General features: G+C 23.7%; 4 protein-coding genes and 2 non-coding genes across 7 annotated transcripts; 2 read left to right on the forward strand and 4 right to left on the reverse strand.

Moving 5' to 3' along the window:
• Positions 1-641: 641 nt before the first annotated feature.
• On the reverse strand, positions 642-3,410 carry LOC113555155 (60S ribosomal protein L7a). The gene is made up of 7 exons (XM_026959502.1): positions 3,251-3,410; positions 2,876-3,011; positions 1,511-1,660; positions 1,351-1,421; positions 1,120-1,269; positions 937-1,059; positions 642-867 (listed from the first exon to the last, which is right to left on the reverse strand). Exons 1-7 carry the CDS (start codon positions 3,263-3,265, stop codon positions 688-690), a joined length of 825 nt encoding a protein of 274 aa, XP_026815303.1. The 5' UTR covers positions 3,266-3,410; the 3' UTR covers positions 642-687.
• LOC113555343 lies at positions 1,819-1,893 on the reverse strand. Its single transcript, XR_003405367.1, has one exon. It is a non-coding gene; the product is annotated as a small nucleolar RNA SNORD36 (small nucleolar RNA).
• Positions 1,995-2,069, reverse strand: LOC113555342. Its single transcript, XR_003405366.1, has one exon. It is a non-coding gene; the product is annotated as a small nucleolar RNA SNORD36 (small nucleolar RNA).
• Positions 3,411-3,552: 142 nt separating the features above from the next.
• Positions 3,553-5,416, forward strand: LOC113553050 (mediator of RNA polymerase II transcription subunit 22). Its single transcript, XM_026956174.1, has 4 exons — positions 3,553-3,680; positions 3,865-3,977; positions 4,455-4,780; positions 5,274-5,416. The coding sequence occupies exons 2-3, from the start codon at positions 3,896-3,898 to the stop codon at positions 4,775-4,777; spliced, it is 405 nt and encodes a 134-aa protein (XP_026811975.1). The 5' UTR covers positions 3,553-3,680; positions 3,865-3,895; the 3' UTR covers positions 4,778-4,780; positions 5,274-5,416.
• Positions 4,821-7,068, reverse strand: LOC113553049 (vesicle-trafficking protein SEC22b). The gene is made up of 5 exons (XM_026956173.1): positions 6,851-7,068; positions 6,650-6,759; positions 6,419-6,579; positions 5,988-6,134; positions 4,821-5,043 (listed from the first exon to the last, which is right to left on the reverse strand). The coding sequence occupies exons 1-5, from the start codon at positions 6,923-6,925 to the stop codon at positions 4,895-4,897; spliced, it is 642 nt and encodes a 213-aa protein (XP_026811974.1). The 5' UTR covers positions 6,926-7,068; the 3' UTR covers positions 4,821-4,894.
• A 4,135-nt stretch (positions 7,069-11,203) lies between these two features.
• LOC113553231 (protein transport protein Sec16B) lies at positions 11,204-25,507 on the forward strand. Of its 2 annotated transcripts, none has more exons than XM_026956446.1 (24): positions 11,204-11,344; positions 11,457-11,539; positions 11,613-12,086; positions 12,899-12,983; positions 13,803-14,745; positions 14,889-15,023; positions 15,200-15,265; positions 16,018-16,089; positions 16,157-16,293; positions 16,365-16,521; positions 16,584-16,666; positions 16,867-17,002; positions 17,089-17,206; positions 17,281-17,452; positions 18,673-18,842; positions 20,712-20,829; positions 20,892-21,106; positions 21,188-21,439; positions 21,506-21,604; positions 21,657-21,903; positions 24,480-24,676; positions 24,756-24,881; positions 24,949-25,090; positions 25,222-25,507. In XM_026956446.1, the coding sequence occupies exons 2-24, from the start codon at positions 11,480-11,482 to the stop codon at positions 25,341-25,343; spliced, it is 4,326 nt and encodes a 1,441-aa protein (XP_026812247.1). In that variant the 5' UTR covers positions 11,204-11,344; positions 11,457-11,479; the 3' UTR covers positions 25,344-25,507. The 2 variants fall into 2 exon arrangements, with proteins under 2 accessions (XP_026812247.1, XP_026812248.1); XM_026956447.1 differs by having other exon boundaries at positions 24,564-24,676.
• Positions 25,508-26,853: the final 1,346 nt, after the last annotated feature.

Here is a 26,853-nt window from a genome sequence, read left to right on the forward strand (position 1 = left end):
TTATAGATTCAATATTTTAAACATAATTTAGGTAATAGGTATTTATTTTATGATTAACATATTGTGTACATTCATATATTAAATATGATACTATTTAACCAATAAAAGTGAAATTCAATCAACATGTTCAGTCCAATTCAATGTTGAATGTACATGCAATTAGTTAAACTAGTATTTTATAAAACACATGAAAGAACTTATACATATGGTTTTTAATTCTAATCATATTTTATCATTAAATTATAAACATTTAAAATGTTTTCAAACAATATTCTGTATAGAATACTAGTCAGTACTTGTGTACCTGAACTAAAATCTATTCATAGTATAATAAACTGCACAATAGAAAATGAATGCTAGAAGGTACCAACAAACATTTAAAAATAAGAGAATGATATTAGTTATTTGTGTCAAAATATTTTAAGTAAAATTATTCAAATATTATATTGTTAATATCAGTCATTTAATGGAAATATTATTAACTCTTAAATTATAAAAATAGACCATGTTCTATTATACAAAAACTATCTACACAGAACAGCATATCATTCAATCAGGAATAGTTCAATTCTTAATGTAAAGAACATGTTGTGTAAGTGTTAAAGGTTACCCCTAGTATAAATGAAATAGTAAATACAAAATATCAATTTTTCATGTTTTATTAAGTGAATGTCATATACATAAATCTTATTGTTTTTGCGCCAGTTCCTTTTCTTTCGCTTTTTCAATTTTGGCGAGACGGCACGCAGATTTAGCACCCAAAACACCACCACCCCAATGACGTTTGAATTCATCAAACCGTTCATTAAAGTTGTTCTTAATAGACTCCACTAATTTAGCTAGAGCAGCCCGGTCACCAGTATCAACCTAATGTAATAATATTTTTCATCTGTTAGAAGAACACATTGATATTTATAAATAAATTGTTATAATTACTTGTGTAATAGCCAAAGCAGTACAGTTCTTACGACGGACAAGGTTTCCCAACCTCCATTTGCCCTTAATGATGCAGTAAGGAACTCCCATTTTACGACATAATGCTGGCAGATATATTACCAACTAAAATATAAATTATTAATTAAAACATTTAAATTTTTTATAAATATTTAAAAAAAGAACCTCCAAAGGATCGACATCATGAGCAATGATAACTAATTGCGCTTTTTTTTGTTCAACCAGGTTTACAACAGTGTTGATTCCTTGACGAATAACATTTGGGCGTTTAGTTGGTTGATCTTCCTTAGTTTCTACTTTATCTTCAGCTCTTTTCTAAAAAAAAAAAAAAATATGAATAAAAAACATAGTTTTATATTTTAACAATTTTTATGACTTATTATAGTTAATAAGAACCTGCAATCTCCTTTTCTTCATAGCAGCTGTTTCAGGTCTATACTTTTCCATAAGTTTAAATAACTGGGTAACTAAACAATACAAAAAATATCATGTTTTCATTATAAAGTCTGAAATATCAATATATTATATAGTTATATATATATAACTCAGTGTTTACCAGTAGCTTTATCTGCCGCATATGAAAATTGATTGATTGGTGGAGGAATTTTGAGCCTTCTTTGAAGAACAGACTTTTGACGTTGAATACGAATGTAATTTGGCCATTTCACAAAACGACTTAAATCTCTTTTGGGTTGAATATCCTGACCTATAAAATTAATTAAGCAACTTAATTTATTTCTATATAGATATAAATATGAATAAAACATTGAAAATTTTTGACTAATTCTATATATATAAAAAAAAAAATAACATGTATGGGTGAATATGAAAAGATTTATCTATAATAATATTATTTTTAGTGGGATTGCTCAGTGTTAAAAAGCTTATGAATTAAATTCTCATAAATAATATCAATAATTATATAAATCATCATAGCAATTTTGGCATATAAGAATTAATGAAATTAGTAGCAAATAATATTGTAACATGTACACATTATACTAAAGGTATACAATATACCATATACTTTACTGTTAACATATGCTCAGTGTTAAAAAGCTCATAAAAAATACTTTCATACAATTATTCAACAAAAATATTTAACATCATAGCACGTTTTCATTTTAATTGAATGTATACATTATTAATTACACAATATTTTAAATAACGATAATTTGTGTTATTTTGTCATTGTCACCAATAATTATATCTTAAAAACCCATAAAAAAGTTGTTAATTTATTATAAGCATTTAATTATTGATGCAATGGACAATTATTTTATTATTTGAATCGATTAAGATATTGGAAAAACAAAATTGAATAATTTAGAAATTAAGTACTATAATAACTATAATTCGTTCTATAATTGATAAGTCAGAGTTAAAAAGCTCGTAATATGTATTTGATTATCATTGTAGATCAATTAATAAAAAAAACTCATCATCCAACAATTGTAATACATATAAGCTCAGAATGTCATTTTCAACATTAATCTCAACACACTTTGTAGTATGAAAAGTTCCGTTGAAGAAATTCAAGCATCATAGCTAAACATTTAACTAAAGTAATATAACTTAACAATCAAATGAAGAGAATTTAAAATACCAATGTAAATCAGTACATGAAACAAGTTCAGTATCTTCGGTTTTATTAAAAACAACTATTCTAAGTAAAAAATAAATAAATTGTATTTTAGTCATAATTAGTATTATACAGTATACCTAATAAATGAAAAAATGTATTTTAACAAAGTCCACTCAGTATGTCATTTACAGCATTACTTTGAATAAAACTATTATATAGAATTTATTTCAATTCAGGTGAAGAAATTCAAGCATCATTGCGATAACTAATTTGTGTTCTTATATTTATAACTGATCAGATGTAATCAATTTAACGTACAAACACCAATCTACTTACCAATTCCAAAGTTCCTCGGTCTTTTTTCAAACAAAGGGTTAACAACCTTCTGTTTAAGAACTTTTTTAGGTTTCTCACTAACAAGAGGTGCTGGTGCAATCTTTGCTTTCTTTCCAACCTTTTTACTGGAACTTGGCTGAAATGAAAAGTAATGTTAGCGTCAAATAATCATTAACTTAATATCAGATTATTATTTGTTTAGTTTACTAGTTTATTAAAACAAAACAATGATATTAATCTCAAATAATGAAGATGCTCTAAATAACAAATGTTCTGGACATAGTGTCTTAGATCGTCTTCATAGGATATAAAAGTATTAATATTTAATTTAAAAATAAGCAAACACAATTAATATTTAAAATATAGTACAACTACCTTTTTTGGAGCCATGATGACAAAAAACGAAACGATCAAACAGATAAACGAGGATATAAATGCGAATAATCGCAAAAGAAACGGAATGAACGACACTCGTAGAGTCTACGGTTCAAGAAGAACTTTGTGAATTGTAGGTTATATTGACATACCTCCAAACAGCGCTGTGTTCTAACTCTTAAAAGAGAAAAATAAATGATCAATCTTTCATGGATAAATGAGATTAAAGCATAAATTATTTGATAATATTTCTGATAATATTATCAATGTATTATTGGGCATATTATAGTATTGTTATTATATTACTAAAAACATAATATATTTAAATGTAAAACAATCATATTTTAATATTAATATTCAATAATTAATCCGAATAATTTGCGAAAATAGTAGATCTTTAACGATTTTTATTCCTTTATGCAGACATCAGGTATTATAATTTATTCTAATGCTGTATTAAATATTAATTCAATAGATAGATCATGTATTTAAAATTGATTAGTAACTAATCTATAATTGTTTTAAATTCTTAAATATTTATAAATTGATTTTGTTTTACTAATGATTCTTGCAAGTTTAATTAATTAATAATTTCTGTATTTAATTTGTTGTAGGTGTTTGTTTATTTTTATTTATTTAATTTTTATGTCTACTTCAATGTCTGTCACTAAGTCTTATACAAATCGCTTAAAAAGTGATGTGAAATGTATGCTGGAAAATTTTGAAGGTAATTTATAGAAGCAAAATTCACTAAGTATACGTTTATGTTTGATTGAAAATCTTCAATTATCTCATTTTTATTTTTCAGTGAAAAAAGTTCTAAGAATATATATATTATATAATATCTTGTTTCTAATTCAATTTAACTTGATACTTTTTACCATTACTCATGGTGCATATAAAATTCAATTTTGACATATTTTAATATTTAGACTAATTTTAAGTCATTTATTCTATGATTTATGAACTTTTTCATTCCATTCTATAGTATTGACTTACATGTAATATTTTTTGACAAAAATTAGTTTAATTAACCAAATCAAGAACTAATTAATAATTTTATAAATATAATGTAATAGGTACATACTTTTTTTTTATAAATAGTGGCTGATCCTGCTGTTTTTTTCTTTTAGAATTATTTGATTGAGGTCATTTTTTAAAAATATAATATAATATAATTTAAATTTAATATTCCATTTTTTAGGTATTGTAAAACTGTGCAAGACTGATGATGATCAAACACAAATTTCTAAAGCTACTAGAAGCGAATTGATCGCATTTGAAATGGAAGTCAGAGCAGCCAATATTGTTCGTGCAGGGGAATCACTTTTGAAACTGGTTTCAGATATGAAACAGTATCTTATATTGAATGATTTTCCATCAGTCAATGAAGCTATTGCTCAAAATTCTAAACTTTTTCGCACTAAACAAGTAGAATGTGATCGCAAACTCACAAGTCTAGTTGATGATATGTCAACAGAATTGTATGAACTTGAAGAAGAATATTATACATCAAATTATAAATAAAGAGTAGGTTCTGAAGATTATTATTTATTTATTATAATAGGTATAAAGTTTTTAAAATAATTTCCCCCCAGCCATATTATTATTTATTTAAGTATTAAATAAATTACCAACTATTATTTATAAAACATAAAAATATAAAAATAATAAAATAACAAAAATTGCTGCAGCGGTAAGTTTTACATACATTGATTTAAGATTGAGATTGGTAGCTTCTTTTTTGTATTTTTTCGATAATATAGATAAATTTTGTGCTTTTGTATCAAGTTCTGAAAAATATAATAAATATATTAAAAATTAGTAATAGAAAGTTATATTAAATTTGTATAGTAAAATATTTAATAATATTAATGATTTATTTCCACAACATTTAAATTTAAAAATGTAATTTATTTATTTTTTAATACAATTAAAGTGCTTGACACATCTGCTAATCAACTACTATAACTATATATTTGTACCATATATACTTATTCATAAATATTGTATTGTTATATAGATTACAATAATGAAATTAATAAATGGAATTCTACAGTCAACATTTTTGAAATGAATCAAATGAAACTAAGTACTTAATGCTGAACATTGGATTTGTAAAAGCAAATAAAAACTACTCAGTAAATAAAAAATATTAATAACATACCAAAATACTTGTAATGTAGTTCAGAATTTATCAAAACATTTAAAGTTATTAAATTCTTGTAATATTTTCATGAATGTCTTATAACAGAATTTTATATTATTTTATTATTATTAAGTTATGTATATTGATTATGCTCTCATAATGTTTAAGTCATAAAATATATTTCAATATGATTTAATTATTGAAAACATTTAAGTGTGATTTATTCATATTTTTAATTGTATTACTTATTTAAAACAAATAATTATTGTTTTAATGTTTTATATTTACTGATAAGATAAATCTTTAAATCTATTTTATAAAAATAAAATAAAATAAATCTATTTTTTTTTATTTTTTAATAATTTAGTACAATTATTATTTAATTCCAATAAGATAATTTGAAATTAAATGATATTTCCCTAAAATAATATGATCGGGAAAAGTTTATGCTATATAAATATATCAACCTAAGATGATTGAGACTAGTTTATTTTATACTTAATATTATTTAATAGTTGAAATCATATTTAGGATGTATTGTCTGACAGTAAAAAGAGTAGACTAAACTGTAACATTAAAATGTATTACCTGATAAAACAGTTCCTCTTTGTAATACATCATCAATATTTTGAACCATTATTCTTTGTACATCTTGAAGTTCATTATTTAATGAATTTAAATTTCTACGTACTCTAGAATCTATATAATTTTTCTTTGCTTTTTGAATATAGTTATCTAGAATAATTATAAGTTTTTACTAATATATTTATTAACAGGTTAACACTTATTAATATAAATACTTAAAAAAAACTTCTATATGCATATTTAAACATATGATTCCGTGAAAAAATACATAAATAAAAATGTGTGCATTTATGATTTATAAATACACTATCACGAGATTAAAATTCCAATAAAGATAATAATATTTATATAATTAAGTAATCAATTCTTAATGATACAAATTTCTTTGATCTGCATTTCATCAAGACCTGTCTATACTGAGATACATTAATTACCAAATTCAATTAGTGTGTAGGGCCGTGAAACTGTTGATACTTGTCGTCCGTACAGTCTATTAAATTCGGCTGCTATGTCTTCCAGAAAACTGAATGCAGATCGTTTTGAGAAGTTTTTTTCACATAATACCAAGTAACAAACATCTCTTTCAATTAAATAGCTAAAATAAAAATATTTCATATCAGCCTTGAGATTTTAAAATAATTAAATTATAATTGTATCATACTTACTGAAAGTAATAAGGTACAGATTCAATCGTACATTGTTTTGGAGACTGAAAGTTTAATTTTTTAAAAAGAAGTTTTGCTTGATTTTGGTACTCAATTAATTTTCTCCCAACCTGTACGAAAAACAAAGTATTACAAATTGCCACAATATTGTTACTAAACATTAATTCATATTATGTTCTAAATAGTTCTTGAGAAAAATACCTGTTCGTCATCTTGCATAGATGCAGCTAATGGTAATCCATCAGGAATTCTCGCTATCATAGTTAGCAAAACCATATTTAAATTGGAGATAAATCACTAGGTGAATAAAACACAATTTAAATTACAAGTGTATTTAAAACACTATTGTTATAATAAATGTATTTAAATGTTTTTAAATGAATGAATTATGAAATATAAATACGTGTTGGAAAATTTGATATCAAATCGGTGTTATCATCGTCGATTTTGCGATAATCATAATACACATTGACACGTATCTCTGTTGGTGATATCTCATTCACTCGGTACGGTATAAAAAATATCGTATCTACGTAATTGTTATAATAGTAAAGTTGCACTCATATACTATAGACATAAAAAGGTTATAGGTTGTATAATTGTACTATAGTATAAACAGGTATTCGGAAAAAAAAGTCCTTAACAACATTTATTGGAAAAAAGCCCCTTACTGACTAAATACATTATTCATTATTTTATTATGATTTTGATTTACATAATAAAATATAATTATAACATTTATCTATGTAAAACTTCTTTAACATTTCTAAAACTAGATATAGCTGCAGTCTGTATTTTACATTGTCGATAATTGCCATTTGTCATTTGTATTTGTATCTACATAATTTAAAAAATGTTAAATGGTAAAAAATTAAAAAATATAAAATAATTGTCATTTGTATATAATTTAAATAATTTTTTAATTTTATACATTTATAATACAAATAATAAACAATTATCTTAAATTTTTATCCACAATTTTTTTAAATTATGTAGGTACAAACCTAGGCTAAAACCTAGGGCAGCAAATTTTAACGGTCGAAAAGAAATGGCTTTTTTTTTTTGGGTGGTAAATTTATTTCAGCCTATAGGCGGCAAAAATCTCAATCCGGCCCTGGGTACAAATGACAATATTATTGAAAATGTTAAATGCAGATTTTTGCAACTATAAACTTATAGATATGCTAAAGAAGTGTTACATAGATAAATGTAATGACTAATGGTTATATTTAATTATGTAAATCACTAAATCATAATAAAATAACAAATAATGTATTTAGCTGGTACGGGACTTTTATTTCCGATGAGGCCATGAATGTTGTTAGGGGATTTTTTTTTTTTGGGGGGGGACTTTTTTTACCTAGATTTATATATAAATATTGTCTTAACCTTGTCAAGATTTTTCTTCCGGGAGTGGGGGGGGGAAATCAATTTTTGTATAATACAATTTAGTATTTTTATTGCGATTTTCATAGACTATTAAAATTTAAAATAATTTTTAAATTTTTTTTAATATTTCGAGGGGGCAGACTACGAAACTGCTTACACTCTTGTAAAATTAGACACTAGATGGTACACACATATTTTTAAAGTTTATCATATGTTATGAATATAACATGTATGTTATTAAAAATATTTATTATTTTAGAATATTAAAAATGTTTATACTTTATTTATATCTACTTATAACAGTATTATAATTGATAATATAAAGCGTTGTATTTTGTAAATATAAAATATGTAACAATAACAAACACTTTTAAGTAGGTACCTTCACAGAAATATTTGATAATTAATATTTCTGTCTATATATAATGTACACATTAGCCATTACGTGTACAATGAACAACGTAATATATTATAGTATTATATTATAAAAGGTTCAAATGTTCAATTGAAATTGAAATTTAAAAATATTTAAATTTTATTCATATGATTTTATAATTGTTATAACTCAGTGGGTAATCGGAATAAAAATCCTAGGTATAGCAGCCACTATAGGGGCAAGTGAGTTTAATAACATAAAATAATTAATTTTTAAATATATTATTAATTATTAAAAAATATTATAAAATGCATTAAATAATATAATTTTGAGTTTGAAATGGGGTGGTTAAGTAGTTAGGTGGGTAAAATTATGGCTTGCTACACCTGACAAATATATCTTAACCATTTGGGCGTAACTGTTATACCTATTTAATTATATTTCATGTGAATTATGTATACATTTAATTGGCACAACAAATCTCAAGAATTTAAAATATGGTCTTAAACGACTTAAACCTTAAAGTGTACTCATTTAAAATTTGCAAAAGTTAGATTATTTTTAATGCATTTATTACGACGATTTATTTAGAGAAATTCATATTTTTGGGGAGTATATTTTATCACTCATATACACTCGAACCACGATTAAAGATATACACTATATGTATATCTTTAATCGTGACTCCAACCATATAGTTAACGCATGTCTATGATACTTACTTGAATTCATATTCTATTACGTTATACGTTATACCATTAATTATAAAATAGACTATTTTAATATTTTACTTTATTCTATAATAGATAATAGTATAATTAATGGTTATACGTATCATAACATTATAAACATTACCTATGCCAGGGGCAATATTTAATCACTTAGTAATAGATATATCATATATATATATATTTACGTATCTACGGGAAGTTGTGTAAGTGTATTGTGTATTATACTGTATATTATAGAACTATAGCTGTTCAGATTGTTTGTTAAAAACAAAATATTTTTCTTGTTTAAATTATAAATACTGAAAATAACTTAATAACTTCAACTTCAACTCATTTTGTGTTTAAATTAACTACTTTACATATTATGTATGTTTGTATTATATGTTAATAAATTAATATTAGTTAATATACCTATTAACATTTTTCGTCTTCCTTTGCCAAAAATGTCCATACTAATTACTAGGTGATTGGTAAAAATATGCTAATGTTAAATAAAGTATAATTGTTGTTGCTTATTATATTTTATTAATTATTAATATGCAATTATTTATTTATACAAAAAAAAATTAGTATTCAGTGGCGTAGCTACCCTCATCGGAGCCCCGAGGCAAAATATATTGTTCGTCCTATCTAAATATCTAATATAAATTAGACTCTTTGACTTTGTTATTAATACATTGCTTTGACCAAATTTATTATAAATTATTAAATTTTTTTATAAGATTAACCCAATCACACTTATATCATATTAAACATTTTATTTCAAATTAAGTAAAAATAAATTTACAATTACACAAAACCAATATTATTTTATTTGTTATTTTACAGCTTGATGATACCCCTGCGGTATAACTACTCCACTGTTGGTATTATAATTTATAGATTCATAATAATATAGTAGATATAACAATTATTTAATTACCTATGTAAGTATGTAATTGGTAAAACAATAAAAATAATACGTAAAATAAAGTTTTTTTTAGTTTTCAACATTTTGTAATAGCTATATATTTAGCTGGAAGTAGTGGAAATACATATTTGAAGTTTGTGAAAATGTTGTATAAACGAACGTTTAGTGAGTTAATAGGTACTTAATTGTGATATAGGTAATATATAATGTGTATATTAATTATAAGTATATATCTACCACTTACCTACCTTGATGCTTTCCCTTTTTATATTAAGTACATAAATAATTAATTCATGAGTAAATTATATTTTAAATACTGTATAGAAAAAAAATAATAAAATCTGAATATTTTATGTCTTTATTTTTTTTATGATCAAATGATCTATAAAAATATTTCAATTTTTAATATATGTTATTGCATGTATAATGTATAAATACTAAGTAGGTACTACACTGAATCTAATAATCGGGTTGGTATATGATGTAGATGTTATTTAGAGTAAATTAAAATATGAGCTAACTATTATATTAAATATATTAAATTAATTAATTAATTAAGTTCCTTATTATACATCATGTATATATATATTATCACTATTCACCAACCATTGCAAATTATCATTTAATTTCACGACACTAAAAATGGCAGTTTGATAAAAATATTTCTACTTATAAAGTAATAACAATTGATATTTTGTATTGTTGACAAAATTTAACTATTTTTTTTTTCATTTATATTAAATACTTTATTAAATAGTTATTGTTTGTTCAGTAGCTGTACTCGTAGCTGCAGCTGTAGCGAATATACAATTATAAAATATAAATGGCAAAAACGACCGTTCAAATACAAAACATATAAGTCTGTATCAAGTTCAAAACCAAAGTTAAGTAAGTATACTGTATAGTATAATTTATTTATATTTTTGCATATAGTATATATAGTAGGTATATATAATAAATATATATTATAATATTAACTACTAAGTATTAAGACAAGTATTTTGAATTATGTAATTACTAATTGCCATTCAGAAATAGCTACCATAAGTAGATACAATATTATATTTAATACAGGTATGGTTGCACTGTGTCTTGGCCCTTGGTCTTCATCTAACCCTAATATTGTACTTTGCATATCAATTTTTCAGTGACGTGAACGATTCAACTTTTTATGGATTTGTGAAAGTAGAATATTTTGAATATTTCTACTCTAGGTAGTTTGTAATCGTGTATATTATGGATTAAAGTATACATTATACTGTGAAAATAGAAATCTTCAACTTAAAAGGGTAAGATTATTGACAGTTTTTGAAATCTAAGTATCATTTATAATGGTATCAACATATAGATTATTCGTAAATAGATAAGCTAAACTTTAAATAAAAATCTATTTGAAATTAGAGCGTAGACTTCAAGTATAGAATATGTCCAACAATAACTTTTGGGGTAATTTGGATTCATATTCAAATTTACAACAGCAACCAGTAAGTGTTGTTTGCTATTTTCATTTTTCATTGTTTGATAAAATGCATTAAAAATTTTATCTTGTACACCTAGGCTGAAAGTTCACAACCAAATGATGAATGGAGCTGCAGTACAGACGATTGGAATTATATTGATCAATCTTCTATTAATAAAAACACTAATCTACAAAAATTGAATTCAACTTTAAATTCAGATTTAACTCTGAATAGCTATTCTGTTCCTGACTCTCAGAATGGAACAATTCATTCTCTAGTTAACCCAAATAGGTCGACGTCAACCTATAATTATAAAAACGGAATTGAAAACGAACATACGTTTCCTATCGTTAATAATAAATGGTTTGATAAACCTGAAAGTCAATTTGAACAAATTATTAATGTCCAACATACTTTGGTTAATCAATATACTGATAACAAGAAAAGTGACATTATTGAAACTGAAGACAATTTCTGGGCGGATGTTGAAAATAGAGAAATTCTTCCACCAGAATCATTTCAGAATGAATCGCTCCAAGTCGCAATGAATAATTTACAATTAAATAATGAGGTTAGACAATTTTGATTTATTATTGTAGTTTAAAACTTTTTAAAATATAGATCAAGTATAAATGCAGTTATTTGTATACTAGATATATACTATTTAGTATTTTGTAGTTTTAAAAACGGTACATCCCATAGTCTTAATTACAAAAAAGAAATCTAATTTTATTAAGATTTCTTGTGAACTATATTACTTCAATATATTTTCATAAACTTATTTATTTTTTTTTATGGAATATAATTATTTTTGCCCTAAACTATTTTTATGACATCTTCCCAGTCCATCCTAACCTATCCAATCACCACACCCCAACTATGATTCTCAGTAATTTAACAAAGAGTTAACATTTTTTTTATATTTTGAATGTACACAATTATTCATTTGGCTAATGCATATTTCTATAAAGAATAACAAATTTATTACATATTACAAATATTTTATACCTTTTTACCAAAATTTAACTTTTTTACATTGGATTTGATTACCAATTTTTGTTGATTAATAAATCAATATTATCTCACACAATTTTTATCTATTATTTATCAAATTTTTTTTTTAAGAATATATTAGTTTTCTCATTGCTGGTAATTGATTAGTTTTGTGATAGTAATTTAATTATTTTTACTCATATTATAGCTTAGATTACTAAATGTGTATCCAATTCAGTTGTTATCTAAAATAAATTGCTTCTTAAGACATCATGCTATTATTGCTATTATAATATCATATATAACTGTTGTATAATGGCAATTAATATAATTATAGTTGGAATTTATAATAATGATTACGTTAAATACAATGTTTGTATATTTTTTTAGGTAATGCACTCAAATGTATATGATAACAATGCGACACATAAAGATACTGAGATTAGAAAAATAAATTCCACAGAAAATGATGATGGTATGTTTTTAATTAGCATTAGATTTAAAATTAAAATAAATTCACATCTATATGTTATATCTTAAACATGGCATTTTATATTTGTGAGGTGGGTATTTGAATTAGTATTAGCTATAAGATTTTGTATACTAAGAAATTTTTAAAAATGTATTTAAAATTGTATTGTAAAGACATTTTTTATTTTTAGTTCTTTTAATTATTTATAATTTATATTTATAATTATTTATAAATTTATAAAAACAAGAATTACAAATTGTGTATAGATTGTATACAATTTATTTGACAGTAATTATTAAAAATATTGAAAAAAAAAACATTGGTCTAAAAAGCTTAAATTATAAATAATTTCAAACAATGTGAAAAGTAGCAAAATAAATTGTTTTAAAACTGGATTTGTTGGTTACTAAAACTTTTTACTAAGGAAAATGCTTTATCTCGCATAAGTTAAAAACAATTTATTTTCCTACACATGCACATGCACTACTTATAATATTTAGAAATATAAATATAAGAATTTTAATTATTCTATTTAATTTTTAAGGTTATTTATATTCTTAGATGTAACATCATGTACTCTACATTAACTAATACTCTGACATTTTTACTAGGTATTTTAAATGAATAAAAAGTAACAGGGATAATAAATGTTGTGTTATAACGTTTTAAGACATCTCTCTAAAATATTTATTATTTTTATTCTTAATGTTATTACCAGCAATATACTATAAATATGAGAATATATTAATTTATTTTATTATATAATTGAAAAAATAATTTTTAATACTGGGCTTTGATTAAAAGTTTTTTTGTAACTTTTAGATAGACCACCTGTTGGACTTCATCGATTAGTTACTGGGCAAACAAAATCATTTGAAGATTATTCCAATCCTGAACCTTGTGGTCCACAACCATTTGATGTCCGAACAGTTCTTGGTCAATTAAGTGATGATGATATCCCTGTTCAACGACATGTCACAGGTTCCCAAATTGGAGCTAGACCAATAGACAATAACTCCAATTTTCAAAGTATTGATAACAATTCAGTTACTTTAAAAAGACTTCCGTCATTAGAACAATTTCAAAATCAGTTTGAAGGTCATTCTCGACAAGTTTTACATAGGGACGTTGAAGATTTTGTTAACCAACCTAATGATAGTCAAAAACTGGATGATTCAGTTAGAAATATTTCAGATATAGATAATTATGCATCAACAAGAAATGAATCACAAACAGAACTAAAAGAACCTATTACTGTTATAAAAAAAAATCGCCCAAAAATTCTCGATCGTGAAGTTTTTGAACGAACTGGACCAGATGGTTATATGAATGAAACAAGCCCATACTTAAGATCAACCACTCAAAACCAAATAAAACCTATAGTTGATTCACAACAGGATAATAGTTTAAAATTGACAACTTCTACTCAATCAGAAAACAATGAAAAGTTTCAAGATTATGATAGAAATGAAAAACGAGTAGAAAAAAAACATTCACCACCTCCACCGGGATTTCGTAGAATGGTTGAAGGTAATATTGGAGAAGATTCTATTCAAAAATTGAACAGGATGCCAAAAATGAATCTAAAAAATGATGAACGACAGCGACGACATTCAATTGATTCAGATTCATCAGTTCCATTAACTAATCCTGTATCTGAAGAAGGTCTTAAAAGTATCCGAAGAGGACCTCAACAAAAAAAATATAATAAAAACGTGGAGCATTATCATAATCGAGATCGAAGACATTATCGTCATCCTAGAGAGTAAGTAGAAAAAGTGTTAACCCTCTCTTTTCATTATAATATTTTAATAATTTTGAAACAACACTGTTAATTAATTACTTATAAATCATAATTTAAACATAATTGTAGTATAATTATACAAATAATATATTTTATATTAATAGAAGTGAAGAAGATTATTTTTATGAAGAGGAGGAAGATAATGCTTCATTAAGTCCTGAAGTAGAACCTGAATATCGATCGCATCGCTCTCGAAATCATCCACCCAAGCGATACAGACAAAGAATGCCTAATGAAAAGTATTTAATGTTTTTATTTTAAAAATTGTATTTATTAATATTAACTATTAAGTGGTTTTTGTTTGTACACTGAGTATTTTTGAATTTGCAACTAACCAATTTCACCATTCTTTTATTTATTTTAATACTTTACTTACATACTAAACTGTGGCATGTTTTTGTCCTGCTTTGCACAGCTACGACCACTCGGACACAGAATACCAAAGTGAATATGATGAATATGAAAGGCGAAGGCGATATAGGTAAATTAAATTAAAATAATCAGAAATTATATATTATTATATAAAATATATTTTCATTTATTTATTTTAGAACCAACTAGTGGTAGTACATTTGATCGTGTTATCAAATATTTTTCCCATACACATTTTTTTACAATTACTTAATAGTACATTTACTATTCATTTTACATCTTACATTTATTAAATAATAATATTTTATTATATATTAAATAATAATACTTATTATTTAAAACTCTTAAATATATTTTTGTACTTAAATTTTTTTTAGATAGTGATTTTTTGTTTGCACCAAATTGCTTATTTATGTAAATGATGAATTGTTTTGGTAGCAATGTCTATATTATGCAATGAGTGATTGTTTGATTCTGTTACACATTAATATTACTTTAAATTTGGAGTGTATTTTATGGAAAACTGATTATAAAAGAATCAATAATAATTTAAAAAATATGCATTATTTTGTTCATTTTTTAATTTTGAAGTATGATTATAGAGTTCTGTTTTTACAATTGAGTATTTTTTTTTTTTAATTACTTTAGGATAACCAAAAAACTAGATTTAAAATTGAATACAGATTTGAGACTTTTAAATGACTGTTTCTTTTCCCTATTTATTTTGACTCAAGAAAAATACCAATTAGACTTTAGTTTTAAAAGAATTATATTCATTGTTCAATTAGTATGTTAAAACACTCTATATTGCTTTAGTATGTATTCTTTATAAAGTAGTTGCTTTTAATTTATTATTTACAGAAGTCCGGAATCTGACCGATATAGAAGACATCCCAGAAGTTACCGTGATAGAAGATATCAAGATGAAATGAGGTAGGTATAATTGAATTTGAATTTTGTAAAATATTTTTATACAATTATCAATATTTCTTTTTAACAGCCAATATTACAGAAGAGAAGATGTCAATTATCGCAATAGACCTTCTAGTAGAACTGATTCAGATTATCACAGAAGATATTCACCTGTACAATTTCAAGATTATTCAGCTCATATTGAAATGCTTGATCCATTAGAAAGTATGTAACATTAAAAATATGTTATTTTATAAAATAAATACATTCTTTGTTTATGCATATTGTTATTTTAGGAAGAAGTTTCCTTTTAAAATTCAGAGAAAATAACCCCAAGGCGTATACCGAATGGTATACAAATTATAAAGCCAAAGTTGAAATGCAAAAATTAATATCAAGGACTAAAAATGGTTCTGAATGTAGTACACCAGTATCAACTACTTCACATGACGTGTATGTTTTTGAAAAAAATTTATTATTTTACTGTGTATATAATACGATTTTTATATGTTTAGAACATCATTAAATCATATGGCTAGACTTGAAAAAGAAAATCATCGAACTACTCCTCCAAGATATCAAAAATATCATGTTAATGGTAATATAAAATTAATTTTTATTTATACATAAATTATTAAGCTTAATTTAATTTTAAGTTACATAAAATATATAAATAATGAATTATTTAAATACTTAATTTTTACTTATGCCTGTCAAGAGTAATGACTTTTTGCTTTTCAAGCTTGTGTCAACTGCAAGAAATATTTTCCAATTATCTTAATCAAATGTTTTTTTTAGCAAAAATGCATATGGGTTTTGGAAAATTATTTGTGTTAGACTCCTCAAATGCTACTATAGATGTCTTTAAAGCAATGCCAGGATTGGATGATAATGATACAGCAGAGCTCTTCAGATTTCCCACTCCTTTTGTATTGTTAGTAATAAACAATTTTAGATTATTCAATTTTCTACATTTTCAACAAATGTTATCAATTACTAATTATTATAATTATTTAATAGAGGCAAGACGCATAAAAATGCTGTAGCCCAATATTTGAATAAATTAGCAGACGAGGCATCAAATAATTCAGAGCGGCTGTTGTACGAATTAATATGTATGATAACTAAACGTAATGGAGTAAGTAAACTATATTATAAATTATATTGAGTGATCTAAAGTATTAGTTTGCATATAAATTATTTTGATAATAGATTGTTGATGGAACTGATATATCAGAACTTTTAATGGAAAATGTGACTAAATTCCCAGTTGACTGTATATTATTTGATAATATGAGCATAAAAGATTCTAAGGGAATGTCAGTCAAACCATTAAATAATTTCAGAGAATTGCTTTTACAAGGCAATAAGTCTGAAGCCTTAGGTAAGTGCATTTTTATTATTATTATTATTTATTGAACTATAACAGTGAGTTTAAATAAATAAATAAAATAAAATTTATTCTGATTAAATTTAATTTTAATACAATTTTAATGGATACATAGATTAAAAATTATTAAATTATCAACAATTATAATTAATTAGTACTAGTAAGGAAAGTCTTCATAAAGCTTGTTATTTTTACCTTAGCATATTTTTTTGGGTTGATATAATTATATGCTAGATAAGTACAATAAATAATAATCAAAATTTTTAGTGCTTATATATTTGGATATTTTTGATTTTAAGGGCATACTTTCATGTTTTAGTGCATATTTTTATAGTTGTAAATTATGTACTTTCATAAATATTTGTTTGGGTTAGTCATAAATTATTTGATTCAACTGTGAGTTTGTCATAATAATAGTTTGAGACCAAATTTTTATGATCAAGAAGTAATTTAGATTTTGTCAAATATTTTATAAATGAGTACAACACAAATTTTCCTTACTAAATTATTACAGGTAACAATTAGACTACATTTAATAATTTGTTATAATAGTTATATTTATATTGATTTTATGGGATAAAAGTATCCATAAGGAAAGCTGGTACATTCATGGCTTCTCTGTTGTCATACTCAAGTAAATTAGTATTTGTTTGAGGAAAATTTATTGTTCAATTATTATTATTACATAATATTCTGATATCGTATTTATTTAAATTTATCTAACTAAAATTTAAGTTTGGAATGAAAATGTATTACACATATTTATCAATTTCAAGAATTAGAATACTATTTATAAAAAAATGTAAGTGTTAAGACAATTTAGATTTTATGTTAACTAATAAAAGATATTACAAATTTTTAAATAAAAGTTTTAGTATGTTCCATTAAAGAATAATCACTTTTCACAGATTTTGACTGACATCTTCGGTGATGCCAAGGCCGACAAAAATTGTTCAGTTGATTATTCTCTTGTGGAAGAGACTATAGTTCTTTTACATTTTTATTTCTAGTTTTTTATTTGAATAAAATAAATAATTAAAATTATGTTGAAGACGTTTATTCTAATCTTCTTTTCATTATATTACACTGAATATTGTTTTTAGTTTTATATTTCAATTTAAAAAGGTGCTGTGATTATTTTAATGTTTCAGAATTTATATAAATTTTTTGATGTAGCTATTTTATTAATAATTGTTGTATATAATATTTTATAGAATTTGCTGTATTAAATCAAGACTGGGGATTTGCATTTATATTAGCATTGTATATGGATTCAAAGACATTAAATTATGTTAGATCTAAGTATTTTCAAACAATTCCACAAAATGATACTTTACAAACATTCTTCCAACTTAGTAGTGGCAATATTCCATCATGCACAACTGTAAGTAACTTTTTTTTTAAGTTTTATAATATAATATTGAATAGTAGTTAGAATGTGGGAAAAAGTACATATTATGAAACATTAAGAGAACGTCATACCCACATGTGTTGTCTCTGTCTTATGAACGTAAGACATAGCAAATTTGTGTTCAGCAGATTCAATTTTATGCTATTAGCTTTAATGTTAGAGTCAATTTATCTATTATCAAACTTAAAGGTAATAATATTATCTAGGGCATCTCAAAAGCTTTTATTGATATCATAATTTAAATTTAATTACCTTTAAGTTTGATAATACGTAAATTGATTCTAATATTAAGGCTAACAGCATAAAATTGAATCTGTTGAACGCAAATTTGCTATGTCCTCTTAAATATTTTTTAATATTAGTTTTATTTTAATTAATAAATTACATTTTAAAATTTGATTGTGAGAGTGAAATTAAAAATTGGCCTAATAGATCTTGTATACACTTTACATTGAATTAAAATCTATTTTTATTATATTTATTGCATTGAATGACACTACTGATTGATACAATATGGATAGTTATTACTATAACAAAATAGATAGTTAGGTATGATCACCAAATTGTTTAATATGCACACACATACACACGGCTCAAATATTTCTTCATTTTGTCTAAATTATTATTTTCCACTTATTGGCAGTCATTACATGTGCAAACATAATGTATAATAGTGTTGGGTAACAATATAATATTGTGTATCGATATCGTATCGGATTATATTTTTATAAATTTATTAATAAAATTTAGTATTTGATATTTATTATTGGTACACCAAAATCGTAAACTTTTATCATATGTACTTCCTTATTATTTATTACTTATTATAATTATTAATTAAACATTGGTTACTTTACTAATAAGAAATTACATTCAGATAATTAAATAAATATTATAGTAAATCTTGTCAGGTCTTAACTTATGATTATCGAATTAAAATAAATATTTAAAATTAAAATTCCAAATATCACTCCTAGCTAGCTCCAGGTAGAGGCAAAAATTTTAATTCAATCATCACTGTAATTTTACATGTTTATGTCACAAAGACGACTCAAATTATACTATAAAAAAAAGTTTAAATGAACAATAAGATACTACCTAGATACTACCTATACCTAGTACCTACTTCCTAGTATCTAATGCTTATCAATACAAATAACATAAGCTATAACAAATGTAATACTAATGTAGAAATGTAAAATTAAATATAAATAATTTAATAATTCACATTTTCCGGGGACACATGTACAAACTATATCAGCTGACAAATATTATTACTTATTAGTTAATACCTACTTAATTAGTTAATGGTTTATTACACAGCACACACAATACAATTTACTAAAGCTTAGAATCTATAAATAAAATGTATTTCTAAAAAAATTATTAAATTTGATATCACAATATTTCATACAATTTTAGAACGATATCGGTGTCAATAATGTGTTATGATATTGATATCATATCGAATTATCGATATCTTTGCCCATCACTAATATATAGCATTAAAAAAAAATTAATTAAAAGTGGAGAACTTTTGATGCAATTATAAAAACATGCATAGAAGAGATGCTTTTACTTAATGATTATATGTTTTAGATGATCATTCTTATCTATTTTCTTATGTCAAATATATCCATTAGGTAATGTAAAATATTAAATTATTATAAGTATCAAAACAGACATAATAAAAGAAGAGGTCATATGACATATTAAAAGTGCAGTAGCCAGAGCACATACATTTAAAATATCCTTTATATTGTTAAAATGTTTATACAAATAAAATATAAAATAAACATATATTACAAATTATTAATAAAGTTATTTTTATTTTTATAAAAGTGTTGTACAGATAATAGCTGGGGAGATTGGAGAGAACATTTAGCGATGATCTTGAGTAATCAGCAAGTTAATATAAATAATGCTCGTAATGCCACTATTCAACTTGGGGACACTTTAAGTTTGTGTATTTAATTTTTTTTTAAATAACATTATTAACATTTTTTCATTGTAATTTTTTAGATGCTAAAGGTGATGTGTTTGGTGCTCATTTTTGTTATTTGGCTATACAGATACCATTAGAATCAATTGGATTATCTTCAAAGTTTACTCTTTTGGGTACATCTACTGATCAAGTATTTAATACTATGGTTACAAATCGTGCCATATTATTAACCAGTGCTTATGAATTTTCTATGCGATTAAATCTAAGCCATTTTCATATTTCTAGTCTTTTGGTAATTTCAAATATTATTAATTATCTACATTATTATTTTTGTATTTATACATAAAGCTTACAGTTTATAATACTTGTGTAGCCTTATAAATATTTGCTGGCCATTCGTTTAGCTGAGTATGGAGAGTGTGAAAATGCTTTACATCATTTGGAAGCTATTGCAACACAATTAATCTCATCACCTGAACAGGTGAATTTGGGATTTATTGCCAATGTTGTAGAATTAAGTACAGATTTGTATTACACGCAAGTATCAAATAATAACTTATCTGGAAGTATTGAGGTGCTGGATTGGTTAGAAGAATTAAAACGTATTTTAATAAGTACTCAAAATGTAAGTTAACGATAATAAAATTTATTTATTAAATGTCATTCTAAATTATATGTATGTATATTTTAGAATTATAACTCTGTAGAACACATATCACCAATACAACAAATAGACAATTATCAATCACATCAAATTGAACATTCTGTTGTACCTAATGAACAGCAAACTGTAAGATTTAAAGCAATTTAAATTGAAGAAATAATTTTAATTAAATATATAGATTCCAGATAAAAGTATAGATTATTCTACTAATTATCAAGCACCTCTTATTCAAGCACCGCCTATTCATGCACCACCTATTCAAGCACCACAAATTCAAGTACCTTTTCAAGCGCCATCTTTCCAAGCGCCACCTGTTCAAGCACCTTTACAAACTGTTCAACAGCCAAATCCTCCTCAAGTGAACCCTTATTGGCAACCAAATGCTGTTTCACAATCAAATGAACTTCCACCGCCACCTCAAAATGGTAAATTTTAAATTTGTAACTAATACATTTTACATTTTAAACTATAAATCGAAATTAGTTGTGATTTTTTTTTATTGAATATTTTACTATATAATGTTCTTATAGTTGTATTCTTCAAATTCTATTTCTTAATATAGTACAATTACAAAAAAAAAATATATACATTTTTTTTTAAACAAAATTCACTATATTTTCTTATTTTCAATTTTAACGTATAAAAATGATACTTATATTTGTTTTATTAAAAACAAATATTATAAATATTATTATAATTAATTTATTGAACATTCATGTTTGTAACAGTAAATATTTTGTACATTTGTAGAAAATATTATTATTTATAGATAATATAATAAAGAAACAATTAGATTAATCCTAGGGAATTTGTCAAATTAGAAAATAAATGATTTAATTAAGATTAAATTGGTGGTTAACTTAAACTTACTATATTATTTGTGTATTATTGTGTGTCTTATTAAATTTTTGCTTTCTATTCTAAAATATGTGTGAATATTATAATTGACCTTCTCAATTGTCACTTATATTATACTGTTATATAAAATTAGGGTATTAAAATGTTATAGGAAAAATATAGGTGTTTGCTGACTTCATTGACTAGTTAAACCAAAACAAAAAATTAGGATGTTCCTTACTACCAAAAAATAATAATATTTATTATATATCTTTGTAAATAACTTTAAAAAAAAAATACTTATAGCATATATAAATATAAATAGCATTTTAAACTTGTCTATAACTTTTTTAACATATATTTTCATCTTTCAAAATTATTTTCTGAAAATTAAATTTTGAATTTATAAATAGTGAATTTTTTAAAAAAGATACTCCAATATGATTTAAATGAGCTTTAGGAGTTATTTGGTATATTAGGATACATAAAATATTTTTGTTCCTTAAAAAATACAGTTAATTAATTGTAGAAGATTCTACAATTTAGTTTAATAAAAATTTGCATTATCATATATACAGCATAGTTATCTATTTTATTGTTAAAGAGAACAATTATACAATAAGAATAATTAGCATTTAGTTTAGGTTAAATAAATATTGTAATAAAAATCCAGATAGGATATAAAGACCAGGTTTTGAGAACTCGTCTTGCTTTGTTCACCTCAACACAGGAAAGTGGCTTATTATAAATGTTATTCTAAAAACAACAATTCTGAGCTCAGTTTTTTTTTCTTATGTTTTGGAAAATAATTGAGAAATTTACTGTGTGGATAATTTGTTTTATCGTTGTAGTACAGTGTTTCCCAAACTGTGGTCCACACGTATACCAAATATATCAGAAGAAGGGGTCCGGGAACGTAAATTAAGTTTAGTTCAGAAAATAAAGCAATAAATTTAGTATTGTTTTTAATTTTTATTTTAATTACCTCTTAAGGGGTTTGGCTAAGAAAATGTTTGGAAAACGCTGTTGCAGTGTATGAAATTAGAAACTTTTTTTGATTTATCAAAAAAAAAAAAAAGAATTGAAAGACTCAACAGTGTTATGTACCTACTTAACATTACACAGGTTTTGTTTTAATTAATAATTAACTTAATATGAACAAATATCAATCTTAAACAAAAATATTACATTAGAAACAATTCCAGCAATATTGTAAAAATAATTTTTATTTGATTGCTTATAATTTAAAATCAAATAAAATTTAACTAAGATATTTAATAATTTAATGTACGGCCAAATTGCAATAACTCAAACCTTGATAACAATAACTTGAAAATTTTCGTGGTTCAAAGTTATTCCTAAAGTATTTGAAAACTGTATTTGAAGTTTTAATTCGAAAAACCCTTTAGTCAAATTAATTGTATCCCTCTTGAGAGAGTTCTCAAGAGTCTACTGTTTATAATGTTATATACTTACTAATTAATATAAAATAAGCCATTTAAATCAATAAGTTATTTATTTATATTTTGTTAAATTTCTTATACAAATTATAATAACTTTAATAAATGATTTATGAATATCAAACCATTGAACCAAATACATTTTATTGTTGTTTCAATATTTGGTTCAAAAAATATTAAGAAACTAATATATTATATTATTTTAAACATTAATTATAATAATTATATGTGTTAAAAATTGTTCTATACATTATTCAAATGGCTTTGAAAATAGATATTATTATAGTTTATTAACTAAAAAAATTATATTTACACATAATCTCTGTTTTTGATATTGATATTGAATTTTCGTTGTTAATATATAATATTATTGATTAATATCAGCATTTTACAATGTTTAAAGACACATTTTGTAATTATGTATGTATTGATTATTATGTGTAAAATATTCAATTTATCTTTTTGTATTACATTAAAAACATATTGTACTAATTAATTAATTTAGTTTAGAAAATTACTGAACAATATAATTTGAACACTTACCTTTTGTTCTAATATGGAAAGCATTTATTTTTGTGATTTCTTCATAAGAATTTAAAGTTATGGTAATAGAATTTGGAATCTACTATAAGTTTAAACATTTTTATAACAATTTATATGCATTGTATATAATTAGAATAATTAAAATATTTGTATTTTTTTAGAATATTCACAATATTTTGATCCTACATCTATGATTACTACAGGAGATGTAACTAGTCATAATAATATAAATGAAATGACTTCAGATATATCAACTATTGCTCCAGATCTCACTTTAATGGCTGAACCAGAAAAAACGATATCAACAGAACCAAAATCTGGATTTTATGCTCGTCAAATGGCTGAACTGGAACCTAAAGTATGTTAATATATTAGAGAGTATATATATATATATGTGTGTAATAAATATAAATACATTAAAATTGTCTTGCTGATAGGTGTCTGGTACAGAAGAAAAAAAATCGCAAAAAAAAAATTATGCAGATGATAAACGTCAGCAAAAAGAAAAGAATTCCTGGCTTGGAGGGTTAACAAAATTTTGGAAGCCCTCTAATAATACAGATGTAAATATATTAAAAATGTTTAATTATTTTATTTAGATTCTATAACAATATTAAATTATATGTTTAGTCTATCGGGGGAAATTTTGGTGCCGAAGAACCAGTTCAACAAGCTGCTCCTCCTTTGGATTCAGAATTACAATTCAATCCAGTGGCTAATAGTTCACCCGCCAATCAAAATCATAACCAATTTAAAATTCAAAGAAAGCGAGGTATTTATTAACTAAAATGTGGGCTGTAGACTGTTCTGGAAAATGTATTCCATTATTTCATTACTTAAACAAATAAGGAAATCAATAATTTAATTAGATAAAAAAATAATAATCTTTCATTGTTGTTTTAGGTGTAAAGGATATGTATGTAAATGTAATGAGTAACAGTAAACCATCAGAAAATATATTATCTCCAGATCCAATATTTCAGACAAATCAAACACCAACTACTATTTATAATCCGTCTCAATAATAAATATACATATTGTATATCTTATCATATTTGAATTCAAGATTTAACAGTAAAAGTAAATTATATTAATTATAATAAAAATATAATATTATACAATATTCATTACTACAGTTATTATTCTATTAATTAAAATATTGGGATATTTGGATTTTTTATAACTTAATTTATTTTTAATTTGTATACAGTATTTTTATGTATTTTTTTCTAAATTCCTATTTATTCCAATTAAAATTGTTGACCCAAATTGCATTTTGTAAATTATACTTAAGACTTTAAAAGTTTTATCAGCTATTATACAATTATATAATATTTGATTGATTTATATTATGGGTCTTTAAATTTATGTTAATGAATTATTTTATTTCACAAAATATTATATGTATCTACTATATTATTATCATTTTTGTAAATCAATTATTTGTTATATTAGTTTTAGTGTTAAAAATTTTTATTTTGTTGGTTGGGATGTAAATGTAAATGTGTATTCATATATATTATGCAACTTTGTTGTTTATATGTTAGGGGATTTGATAGAATAATAAATATTAATTAAACTATTGTTTTATTTAGGTATAATTGTTGATTCATATCTTATAATAATTAAAAATAATTAATATACAAAGTACAACTAAAATATGCAATTATCTACTTAAATTGAAAATATATTTTCTTCTATAAATTATTATTTTATATAATCTTTAACATGTATTAGAGGTTTGGTAATTATTAATTGATAAAAAGAATTATCAATAATATTGATCTCAAAGATAATTATGATCCCAGTGGTAATTATGAACAGAAAGAAACTGATTTACAATATTGTGTTACAATTGTTACAAGAAATTAAATTCATAATATATATTTTCTGCATTATTGTTAATTGTTAACAAAATTTAGGATATTCCTTAAATATTGTAAATTGTAAAAAAATCTACTGGATCTGATAGTTATCTTTATAACATTATATCTGTTGAAAAATCTAAAATAAATACAGCCTTCAATATTTCATTTTCAAAGATAAATTTATTTTTTAAAGTAATTAAATTTGAAAAAACTACTACGGAAGTCACCGTTGAATAGTAATTATTAGTTAGGATATTTTAAGTGCACCTACCTTATTATTGGTAGGCCACTGTAATGGATATGAAAAAATTTTTTGTACTTGAAAATAAAATGTTAATTAAAATAACTAATTGAACCACATTAACTTAAAGCTTTTATAGTTAAAAAAAATCATTTGTAGTCTATTATTTATTACTAATTAATCCAAGTTTTGAAGTTAATAATAGAAAATACTAATATAGATATAATATAGGTACTCACAAGTGTGTTTTATTATGGACCTTTTATATAAATTTGCAAAACTCCAAGTTCAAAAATGTTAATTAGTACCAGAGAAAATATATAATAATTTAACACTATATATTTGTGGTTCGTTAATTATGTAGTGTAACCACAGAATAGATTAAATTAAATTTAACCCGAGATGTAATGACGTTAAGTGTAATGC

This window comes from Rhopalosiphum maidis, chromosome 2 (assembly GCF_003676215.2).
Source record: "Rhopalosiphum maidis isolate BTI-1 chromosome 2, ASM367621v3, whole genome shotgun sequence".
Lineage (NCBI taxonomy): Eukaryota > Metazoa > Arthropoda > Insecta > Hemiptera > Aphididae > Rhopalosiphum > Rhopalosiphum maidis.